General features: G+C 47.6%; 2 protein-coding genes across 2 annotated transcripts in view; one reads left to right on the top strand and one right to left on the bottom strand.

Annotated features, from left to right (window-relative positions):
* Positions 1-12,011, top strand: part of T265_12742 (hypothetical protein) — a gene marked incomplete at both ends in the record, with an annotated part of 78,696 nt that overhangs the window by 26,495 nt on the left and 40,190 nt on the right. Inside the window, 2 exons of the mRNA XM_009165265.1 lie at positions 3,277-3,593; positions 9,231-9,486. Coding sequence (XP_009163529.1) covers positions 3,277-3,593; positions 9,231-9,486 — 573 coding nt within the window. The remainder of the gene's footprint in view (positions 1-3,276; positions 3,594-9,230; positions 9,487-12,011) is intronic.
* T265_01197 (hypothetical protein) overlaps positions 6,378-12,011 on the bottom strand; it is a gene marked incomplete at both ends in the record, with an annotated part of 33,427 nt that continues 27,793 nt past the window's right edge. The window contains one exon of the mRNA XM_009165182.1: positions 6,378-6,626. Within this exon, the coding sequence (XP_009163446.1) occupies positions 6,378-6,626 (249 nt within the window). The remainder of the gene's footprint in view (positions 6,627-12,011) is intronic.

Raw genomic sequence — 12,011 nt, 5'->3', positions numbered from 1 at the left:
TTTCAAACACCGATGCCTCAGAATCCTGGCTGGTTTCGGATGGCGTCAGCGTATCAGCAACGAGGCGATTAGAAAACGGGTATTTGGTTGTGCTGCAGGCACCTCAATCCGGGAAAACATTCAGCATCATCGACTACGATGGCTCGGTCGTGTGCTACGCATGTCGAAACACCGTCTACCGGGACGAGTGTTGTTCTCCGTGCCTCCTTCAGGATGGCGCAAACCGCGAGGTGGACAGCACATGACTTGGCAAAAGGCGTGAAAGAGATCACGAAGAGTTTGGGTGTTGTTGGTGTTGTGAGACCTCCAGGATGGGGTCTGCGTGACCCCGTCTGTGCTTGGCTGGAGACATTGCAAGAAGTGGCGGCTAATCGATGTCAGTGGCGTTTGTGCTGTCAGTTTCTTTCCAGATTGTCTGATTGAGCGGTTGGAGGTGCAGGCACCTCAGTATGCTTGACATAGGCCAGCATTGGGTCCCCTCCCTCCCCGACTCTTTTTCTCTTCTCATCACTGTAGGGCATTTGATACAATTATATATATATATATAACTAAACGGACTTTATGGTTGTGTGGCAGTGAAGCATCAGTGCCAACACTGATGTTGCTGTCTTTGATGATGATGATGATGATGATCTCAATTCAGCTACAACGTATAACCACCGCGAACCTCTAGACGGACAAACTGATGAACTATAGCGCATTACACAGCTCTTTCATTTCAGTAGAAACGCCTATGTTGCGATCTAGCAGTGAAATGACTACTCTATCGGTAATTGTTCGGTGACAGGATTCTTGGAAAGTTTCTATGGAGTTCAGGGAATGGCACTTTGAATTGCCACTTGAATCATCATCATCATCATCATCATCATCATCATCATCATCATCATCAGTGTCAGCCGTAAGAACCGCGTACTCGTCGTACAGTGGTTGTAGCTACCGCAGTTCCGTTCACCGATGATTTGGGAGAGGGTAGGTAGCTGCGCATTGCACGCGCGAGCTGGTAGATTGGTGCATAAATCCAGCACTGTCAGTGGGCTGTCAAGTGGGGGGGGGTTGGAAAAGGAGCTATGCATTGAAGGCAATAGCTTGGATGCACGAGCGCCATTGAGGGCGCGACTGGGCCATGTCTGACAATGTCTCTAGCCATTGATGTGGCTCGTCTCGGGGTCCCCATCCAGGAAGACGGCAGTGACCAGCGCAGCTGAGTTTGCTGGTAATGGCTTTCATACTTCGCTGCCAAGTCATTGTTTGACCGCCTCTGGCTCTCTTCCACCCTTCACATGGTTGGGCGAAAAGAGCCCTTCGAGGAAGTCGGTCGACTGGCATACGCAGCACGTGGCCAAGCCAACGCAACCTGTGCAGTGTGATCAGTTCATCTATCGAGGGTGAGTTATTTCTCCCGAATACCATTCGACGTACTTCAGAATTGCTGATCCGGTGTTCCCACCAGATTCGGGCAATGCTCCGAAGACATCGATGGTCAAACACTGAAAGTCTTTTGACGTCCTCGGCGCGCAGCGGCCAGGTTTCTGATCCATATAGTAATATGGAGCGCACCGCAGCATTGTAAACCCGACCCTTGACAGAGAAACTGATGTCACGCCTACGCTACAGGTGACGTAGGTTCGCAAAAGCTGCTCTGGCCTTCCCAATCCGGATGGAAATTTCCTCTTTCGCGAGACCACCGGGACTGATACAGCTGCCCAGGTAAACAAATTTGTCTACTACCTCAATCGGTTCATCCGCAAGCATGAGGCTAGGGTTCGAGCCCACCCAGTCTTGCAGTAGCACTTTACACTTTGCAGGTGTGAAGCGTATACCAAACCGCGAGGCAGAATTATTTAGATTATTTAGTATTGTTTGCAATGCCACGGGGTCAGCTCCTGGAAGAGCTATGTCGTCTGCGTACTCGATGTCTGTGAGCGGAGGCCCAGGGAGCACTTCGACCCCACAGGCATTAGAGGCTGGTAATGAGTCTTTCATGATCGTATCGATGACGAAGTTGAAGAGGAAAGGTGCCACGGGAAACAGCACTCTCTTGGGTAAATGATGGTCTCAGCATGTTAGATGCATGGCCTAACCAACACGATTTTTGGTTCTGGGCACACTCTTCCCCGTTGTATAAGTGAAAACTCGCTTTCTGACTGTCTAGTTAGGGATTCACCGACACCGACCCACACGAAATATAGTTCTAATACAACGGTTGTCGAAGACGTTTCAGTGCCGCTGCTCGAACAGCACACTTCCTTTGAGGTTCAGGTATATAGTGCTTTGACGCCATAGGTGTTTCAAATTAGCTAGGATAACCCGTGCATTGTAGGTTTCTGCATTGACCTCATCTGTCACACCATCGAGATTTGTACAACATCGTAGATACTTACAGCGCTCTACAACTTCGAGTGCCTGTTCTGTAAGTCGCATGTTCACTGACTGCGTGTCCAGGAGCATATTCCAGATCGACAGGGTTTTCGTCAGCGGCTATGTGAACACTAGGACTTCGGAAACCTTCCAGCGTTCGCTTTGTTTTCTCATCGGTCGCGAAAACAGATAGGACTGGAGGGAGTGGGCACCCCTGACGGACACCGCTTTGTGTACCATAGCTCTTGGAGAGCTTTACTCGGAGATGTGTAAGCGTGCCAAACAGAACAGAAGAGTGGACTGAATCGGATGTATCTTAGAAGCTGGGTGAGAACTTCACCCCCACCTTCGAACAATGCGGGCGGGAGGTCATCCGGACCAGAGGCTCGGTGGTACGTGAGAGAACATACGATCATAAATCTCTGAGGTTCTAGGGGGTTTCAGATTCACCGTCCAGAGTAATACTTCAGCTGTGAGCTCCTGATGATTGGCAGCGACTGGCCACGGGAATGGTTCTCAGAAGGGTTCAGCCCAATGGCCGAGGCGTTCTATGTTCAAGATTGTCGCATCAATCTGGTCCTTGATGACTTTGCCCACAGGCGGTTTCCGGGGGCCGGTCGCACGGAAGAGCTGAAATAGTCTTCAGGCATTCCTGGTTTTCTGGGCCCTTTCCATTTCCTTAGCTGTACGTATCCACCAAGCTTCGTGCTCGGCGCACACCCTCACTTTCACTTGACGTCTGATAATTCGTTGGGTCAAACTACCCTTGGCACCGGCGAGTCCGAGATGCAAACAATCCCACCGTCCTGTCTGATTGAGCGGGCCTTACAGCACCGTGCCGGCAGTGTGCATAAAAGTGGCGAGCTCGTGCCAGCATGGATTCACATATGATGGTGGAGCGTTTAAAAGAGACTCTAGAAGACGATTCTGGTAAATTCTGATCTTCAAATCACTCAGTTATCAAGCAATTTGTCCGCACTTTCTGCAGCCCTGGAAAACGTATGGAGAAGCGACTCCGTACGAGCGCGTGGTCGGAATCCACAAATGTATTCCAAGACGACCTCCAGTCAGTTATCGATCATCGCCATCAGTACTGATGATAATGTGACCAATTTGAGTTCATATCCGGGACGTCGTTGGAGGACAATATCTGGCCAGATGACTTCGGCTATTTCGCACTGTATGAAAACAGCTTGCGGTCAGCGCACAGCTGAAGCAATCGTTCACCATTGTCCGTACGTATTGCGTCCAATCCATGTCGATCGCCTAATTAAGCCTCAGGTGTGCTAAGCCTGCCCACTCGTGCATTCAGGCCTCCGGCTATGTGCGATCTCAAGTTGTTTTTACACAGCATCAACTTCCGAAATAGCCGACGTCGTCTGGCCACATGGTGCTCTCCAACGGCATGTCGGCCACAAACTCAAATCGATCACATTGCCATCAGTTACCAATAACGCGGATCAATAGCTGACTGTCGGTCGTTTTGGAATACATTTGTGGATTCCGAACACGCGTTCGTCCAGAGTCGCTTCCTTCTGCGTTTTCCAGGGCCGCGCAAGATGCGGACAAGTCGCTTGGCAACTGAGTGACTGGCAGATCCGGATGTCAGACGAATACACTTCTTCTTGATTTTCCCCCAAAGGCCCCACTGTCAGATGGGAACTCATACTGGGACAAGATTACCACCTCTTTGCACAGTGCTGGGAATCTTACCTGTGGCACGGCACCACCAGGCGCATTCAAGCACTTGATATCAGATCGAACGGTTAAATCTCCGAGAAATATCTCAGCCGGCCCCGAACATAACTTGATGCGGCGAATCTTCAGACGTTAAGTGAAGGTGAGTGTGGAAGCCGGCCGTGAAGTGTGGTGGACACAGGAAATGGAAGAGGCCCAGAAGGCCGGTACTATTCGAAGATGACTTCAGTTGATCCGTTCGACCGATCCCCATAAACCACCTGTGAGCGAAAGAATCAAGGTTCGGAATGGAGTGACCATCTCGAATAAAGAAGAACGACTCGACCGGTGGGCCGAATACTTCGAAAAATAATTGTCATGGCCACCAGCTGGCATCCATCTGGAGCCCAGAGGTGACGTAGAACCCTGGACGGTGAACGTAATCGATGAGGAGTGTGGAATGGCGACCGTAAATCATTTTGTTGAATTTCTTGACGGCAGACACGATTGCAAAGGCTTCTTTTTCCATTTGACTGTAATTGCGTTCGGCTGGTGTCGAAGATTAGGGTGCCTTAGCGATGGCTTTTCAGATCCATCAGGAAATCTATTGGAAATGACTGCTGCAACCCCATAGTTGGATGCATCTGACGCAAGTACTCTGACGGATTACTTGTCAGTAATAGTTTAGAGGCACTTGTTACGAGTGACATGCTGACCGCGAAAAAAGCCGAAAAGTTTTGCTTTCGGTCCGGCACACGTGGACAAGTTATAAACCACACGTCGGATATCGCTAGCCCAATAGAAAGGTTCTCAAAACGAACAAAATGTGCAAATCTCGTGACCCCGGGGTGGAATAATATGTCGTGAAGCTCTTGAATTTTCTTCGTCCCAAAAGGTAACGAGAAGGGGGACTGGTAACGCGGTTGTCCGTTCCTGGTCTATAGATGACTTCTTCGTTGTACTCCGCCAATTCGATTTTCAACCGTCAAATGTTGTCACTTTACTCTTCAGTTGGTTTCCCGTACATAAAAGCAACCGAACGTTGATCACAATCAGTTCAGAAGTCTCCCGAGGAGGTCGTGGCGTCATTTGCAGATCGCATCGACAATAGCATGTGCTTCTTTTTCAACAGCAGAATTGTTTCTTTCACTTGCGGTGAAGTTCCTAAAAAAAGATATCCGTCCGGTTACCCTGACTCTCGGATGCACTTACTGCGATGTCGAACGCATCAGCTTCGACGACGAGAGGGATACTGTAGTCGACAGTAACGACCGTTTCATTCTCCAGTTCGTTATTAAGGTTCTCAAACGCTGTTCGGACACTCTCCGGAAGTGGAAATATTTTTAAATTAAAGGATGAATTTTGTTCGAAAACACCGGTATCCGCTGTGAGTAGCATACGAACAGGCCCGCGGCTAATTTTCAGAAGGGCTTGGTAAATAATTAGTAGTTTTTAATTGTTTACCAAGCCCTTCTGAAATGATGGCTCCTCAATCGGTTCCAAACTTTTTCCGATTGATTGACACCCACGGCTCTTTCCTGAGATTTTCCGTCTTGTGGAATTGGGAGTTCTCTTATAGGGCGCATACGTTCCGGGTCAGGTTTGATAATACCTTTGGTGACCTTGTAAGCCAGAAAAGTAACCACTTTAGGTGCGAAGCTACTTTTTGTGTCGTTCAAAGTTGTGTGTTTTAGCAACGTCGTGTTCACATCTCGTTTCACCGCATACAGTAACGTTATCAGTGTGTCTTTTCATACAATCACGCACGGTATCAAGGTGTCTGGCACCTGTTCGTTTGATGATGATGATGATGTTCATTTCTGCTGGAAACACCTAACCCTGTTTGTCACTTCGAACGGGATGCGCCGAAATTGGTATAGGTTCCGCAGGCTTTGAATGCAATAAACGGCTTGTCTGACTCGATTAATGCAACCTAGTAGTATGCATCCTGGAGGTTCAGTATATTTTAGACGGTACAGTATGCAATGTTTTCGATCACATGATCCACTCTTGATAAAGGGTAAGCTTCAGGAGGCGAGATGGTTCAAGTGGTCAGAGTGCGAATTTATTGACCGGAAGGTCCGTGGTTTGAACCTCTCGACTTCCCCTGTCTAGGCTGGGCAACCTGGTAGTATCCCAGCCCTCGTGCTTCTTTCGGGTAGCATGGTAGCTAGACACCGGAAGGGTGTTACAGTTGACCGATTTTTTTCATGGTAGGTAAAACCATTGACTGTCTGACTTTAGTCTTTAACCATACGTTTCTTGTGGTTATTACTGCGCATTACGAGCACTTGCGCTCCCCATGGAGAATTTGATGTTTTGGTTATATCATCAGTGAGTATTCACTCTGGTTCCGGTATCTGACGACGAGATTTCGGAGCTATCGGCTTGCGATGCGCGGCGAGATTGGCTGATAAAAATGGGGATTCCAGTTTCGCGATTGTTACGTCAAACACAGTTAGAGTGGTACGTTCGCCATTGAATGGAATTTCAACTTTACCGTGTAACCCCAAGAAGTCATTTCCGAGAAGGACATCTGCATAGAGGTTCGGTAATGCACTAAGTTTGAACCATTCGTATCTAGCACCCTTCTACTGAATGGAAACAAGACAACATAAATGTATCGTTGACGCAATCGTTATCCCAGGATCCCACGGAAATGGTTTCTAGTTGTGAGCTTGTAGGACGGATGAGGAAACGAAACTTCTGGGGCTGCCGGTACTAATTAGGTCTGGGACAGCAACGCCGTTGACCAAAACATCTGTTGTATTGTTAGATAGGCATTTGGGAGCAGCGTCACAGAATAACGAAGAGATTAAGGAGCCCACGTGATAGTTCGAGGTACCGATCTACAGACGCGTTGAAAATGCCCCATTTTCCCGCAACTTTTGAAAACTGATTCTTAATCTGAACAACTATTGCGAGAGTGTTTGGGGCTCACAAAAGTAGCATGTTTGTCTAGTGTCAGCTCGATATTAGAAGGAAGACGATAGAATGGCGTAATCTACGCTTTAATTATCTAATACCTATTGCACAAGAGCTGAAAATATAGAGTGAAAATTACTGACTAATGGTATACGAAAAGTATGGTTTGCATAGTCATAACATGGAACCCGAAACGGGACACATCAATGGATACGGATATTGTCAGACATGACCCAGTCGTACCTTCACTGTCGCTCGTGCATTCAAGCTATTGCCTTCAATGCATAGCTCCCCTTCCAACCCCCCGCCCCAGTGAGAAGTCCACAGATGATCCTGTATTTGTGTATCAAGTGTTCAGCTACCGCCTCTAATGCTCATTTACTTACCCATCTCCCCAAATCGTCGGTGAACGAAACTGGCAGTTATAACCACCGTACGACAAACACATGGTTCATACGGCTGATGGTGATAATGTTGACCGCCGGAATACTGCACAATGTCGATTTCGAACTTGTTTGGAGAATGACCAGTTGATGTTGTAGGCGGACTGAACTATCAAGGTTGCTTTGTCAATCTTGTTCGTTCCGATAAAGACCATATTTGCATCCGGATAATGAGGCCAGGGCAGTTTCTGTCAACCCTTGGAGCATCTATGGCGTGACACTTGCTTATTCATCAAGGTCTAGGTTACCATACCACATTACGTTTCCTATTTCTAGTTGGGTCGGAGCGCGAATTTACTGAAGGTCCGTTGCTCGAGTCCGACCCCTGTCTCTCGACTTCCCCTGTCTAGGCTTGGGCAACCTGGCAATATCCCAGCCCTCCTGCAACCTTCGGGTGTCATGGCAGCTAGGTACCGAAAGGGTGCTAAAGCTGAACGATTTGGGTCGGAAACCTAGCCACTACGAACTAAGGATGTTGAATATCTTCCTGATTCGACCGCAGATGTCTTCGTTTTATTGCCCGAGTCTGTTGGGACCAGTAACGCTGCAGTACACTGAGTGGTTTTTGGAAGGGGTGACTCACACATGATAGATGAGCCAATAACACGATTTGTTGCGCTGGATTAGTCACGTGTTTTGTACGCCAGTGGATTGAGTCTCCCTGGGAGTCCTCTTCTTACAGTCATTCGGATGTTGGAACAAACCTGGCTGCGTTAACACCTGTTTTCTTTTCTAATGTGAACCGCACTGGTTATGTATACCGGCGGCCATGGCCGAGTTACATACTCACTGATGCGTATACATCTGGTCTCTTGTTTGTAGTGCACAGCTTTCCCTCCTGGTTTTCCCGCTACTAACCCTGGATTGATACGTCAACGATATTAGCTACTGCATTTCTTATTCGCTCGTAATCGGGTGTTGTAGACGAAGTGCCAGTGTAACTGTTTGGATACGGTACATTTCGGGGTAGTTTAGTTTTTTTTCGCCAGAGCGTCCAATATGCGAATCTGTCTTGATTTATAGGATAACATATCGACTACCAATAGGCAGTCTTTAGATAGGTTTTCGGAAAGCGACAGAGATTGGACAGTGCATGAAATTTACCTCTTTACTAGTGATACCTGATCTACACCGTCCTTAAGGCTGATAACTCCGTTCGCTGTGTATCGAGAAGCACTGCGCTGCTTCGCAACCGGTGCAGGTGCCTCAACGTCGAACACCACATGGGCAATGCAAAGTAGTTCCGTGGGGGTTGTTATTCGGGGTGTTCTGGATATGCTTCCAGAAGTGAAACGGCTTCATCGGCTGTTTGAATAGGTTAGGTATGATCGATAGGGGCAGCCAAACAACTGTTTTTCAGTGCTCTTTGTCTTGTCCTGCTGATGGATTGGCTTCGATGTTGCACGCAAACTTGGTCACATTCCGTGCGAGGATCGGACATCTATTTTCTGGGACAGATTTTTTCGGTGGATTCCATCGGCGGATTGCCATACGTATTTTCCGTGGTCAGCTTTCCATCTTTTGTCCGTTTTTTCAGCTTTTACCTAAAATAGCGCGGTAGTTGGTCGAACTCCCTTCTCATCTTCGTGACATCTCGGTAGGACACAGACCTCCCCACTATTTCCACACTTCACACGAACTTTTCCTTCAAGTATATAGATTTACAAGCAAATAAATGAATTCATTTTCCAGAAGTAACGGTCCCTTTGATTAGATGAGAGAGGGAAGCGTAGCCGTTGTACTCATCTTTTTTATAAGTGTACGCCAATGGCACTGCTGGGGTTTTCCTATATGAGTGTCGTTCATCTTTTCGCTGCTTTTAATCAGGTACAAAAAGGCTTCCGAGGTAATCGAGGCTCGACGCACGAAATATGCAGACTTCGAAATACTCAAGGTGATTGGCCAGGGGGGCTTTGGTCGAGTTGAGTTATGTCGCCACAGACGGACACGGAGGGTGTACGCGATGAAAATGATGAGCAAACAGCATTTACTGGATCACAGCCAGTCCGGTTACTGGGAAGAACGAGACTTGATGGTCCGAGCATCAAGTGAATGGCTGGTCGCTTGTCATCACGCGTTCCTGGTGAGTTATAACATTTTGGCGTGACTCGTTTATTTTTACTGTGCAGGTGGCACCGATTTTTTGCAAAACGTCATGGATATTTGAAAAATTGATTTGTTGGCGTCATGTTCATTGCCTACTGGGAGCCGCCTGGCTTATACTGGTTAAAGCAGTTATCCTGTCTGCACCCACGCACCGTTGTTGCGCTTTGAAGAGGAAAGTTACTTTTCGTTCAGCATTTCATCGCGTCTCGCTACCGAAATGCCCAATTTTTCTTTTGTTAGCCGGCAGATCGACGGGCTTTTTGGATGTTTTGTGGAACGTAGGTGGAGTGCGAACTTCCTTGTTTGCACATACAGTAGGCGGAATTAAACAGTGCAAAGCTGCAATTTTGCACGATTGCTCTTCACCAATGGTCTGATATAACTGAAACCACGGCTGGTTTGGCTCCCATAGGCTCAGGTTTTGCAAGACTTGAGCTCGCCAGGGGTAGCCGCCCTGCATGTAACCAGAAGTTATGGGCCATTCTAGAGATGTTGAGCAGTGGCTTTGAAAAGATTACACAGACTCGTAGCAGAGGTATTTTCTCAGCTTAGTTCTCGGTCTGAACCTTCCAAGCTAGCGTTCCCATCGAAGCAACCACCAAAGATGCACAATCTGTACTAACGCCAAAAAAACAAACAAAAACATATACAGCACATTGTAAAGTGTATACGGCGACAACATTCTGGAAATTCTGACCTCTGGACGCGACCTTGACAACCTGCATTCGGCAGATACTGAGTCATGATTGGCTTTTGGGTCCAAGCTTTTGACCAATCAGGGCTCACCTTGATGCTGGACAGGCAAGCGGCCTGATCTTTTGGCCAATAGCATATGGGATGGGCTTCTTGGTAGTTGCAGGGCCTCAGTGCGTGTGGTAAAGTGGCGTCAGTGCGGAATTCCGCCTAGCACTACCAGTATCCTCTTCGGTTGCAAATCGGTCCCAGATTCGCGATCCGCTTTTAGTTTGTCTACAACACCAAAGATCTTGTGTCAGCTGTATACAGGCCTTACCATGATTGCGCATATATTTTGAATGGGTTAGTATTCGTATCCTTATTCAGTCTAGTCTGGCAATCAAATGTGCTGCAGTGATCTCGTTACTTAAACAGTATGAATCGAAGGATCGCCAAATGGTTTGCTGTTTTCGCTGTTTATAGAAAAGCCGAAGGAGGTGCCCATTGAGTGTTTCGACGTGATTTTTCAGTGCGGTTTAACCAAAGGTGTGGATGTACCGCAGAAATGAAATCCAAAGCCACAAATGACCTTTTATTGTGTCTTTGGCTGTTTTAGTTCCCTCTTTTCCCATGCAGCGCGACGTAAAGTTGGGCGCATCAATCATGGTTTCGACGTGGAATAGCCCTACATTGCAACAAATGCTTGAGCAGCCCAAGACATACCGCTACTCAGCAATCGCTGACCCTAACTTCAGGGGGACTTTTGTCTCTGTAGACAGGACGACCCTTCTACACATATCTGGATAGTGTATGCCACTGGAGTTGGTAAACATGCTTCTTTATTTCTACCCAACACCACTGGCGGACGAAGAGTTTACATCCAACTGTACAAAAGATATCCCGCATCATGGGGACGTCGGCTTATCTCTCTCTGTGTTCAGTCATGAAATCCACCCTCATAGGGACCGAAAATCTGTGGACGAATCGGTAGCTGGAGAAAGTTTGGTGGATTTGGGTTGTACGGACGATATTTTTTTGTTATTCAATGATCAAAAGTCTGCACAATCTAATCTAAACAAAAACCTTAACTGGGCCCCTTGCTTCGGCATGCATTTTTCACTTTCAAAGTACCAAGTATTGCCTTGGGTTTTCTACTCCCTTTGTGTACCTTTGGAACTTCTCGGTGAAGAACTTGAGATTGTTGGTCGGTCTTCGCAGCTTCATAAGCCACGAGCGTAGTGTGACTGATCTGGTCACTCCGCATGTTATCAAAACGCGAGCAGCTCGTGTGATTCGAGAGCGTAACTTGGAGAGCTGTGTGTTCACAGAGCACACACAACAGCAGGTGGAGAAGCTTGTCCACTGTTGTTTGAAGACCTGAAACACCCCCCAAACATCTGTTCACGGTTGGTTTCACTGCATGGCGGAATTTAGCTGACTGCAGTGTGTAGGAAATTTAGCGATACGTGCTGAAGCAGAATCACTGCAGCACCAAAAAAACGTGACAGTCTTAGATGGTTGGGAATTGTACCGCGCTTACCCCCGCTTACCAAAAAAAGCGTTGCTTTCCATCTGAAGCCTTCACTGACGAAAAGTTTGTGGTGGGCAGGCCGTCAGGTGATAGCGTTTTCTAGAGGGGCCTAACGTTGACTACCTTGCATGTTGAGAACCCTATAATACGTGTCGTACAGCCGAGCCCACTTGCGACCGTGCTGTCGCTTACTAGGAGGATTGCCAAGTTAGATTTTGTCTGTCCTTGTATCATGGGCTTTTCTTTTCTAAGATATGAAAAGGACGCTTGGTCAATCCCACTAATGGCGTCCTTCG

This window comes from Opisthorchis viverrini, assembly GCF_000715545.1.
Source record: "Opisthorchis viverrini unplaced genomic scaffold opera_v5_13, whole genome shotgun sequence".
NCBI classification, from domain to species: domain Eukaryota; kingdom Metazoa; phylum Platyhelminthes; class Trematoda; order Opisthorchiida; family Opisthorchiidae; genus Opisthorchis; species Opisthorchis viverrini.
Note: the sequence above shows the minus strand (reverse complement) of the source record. Positions and strands in the feature narration are given on the sequence as shown.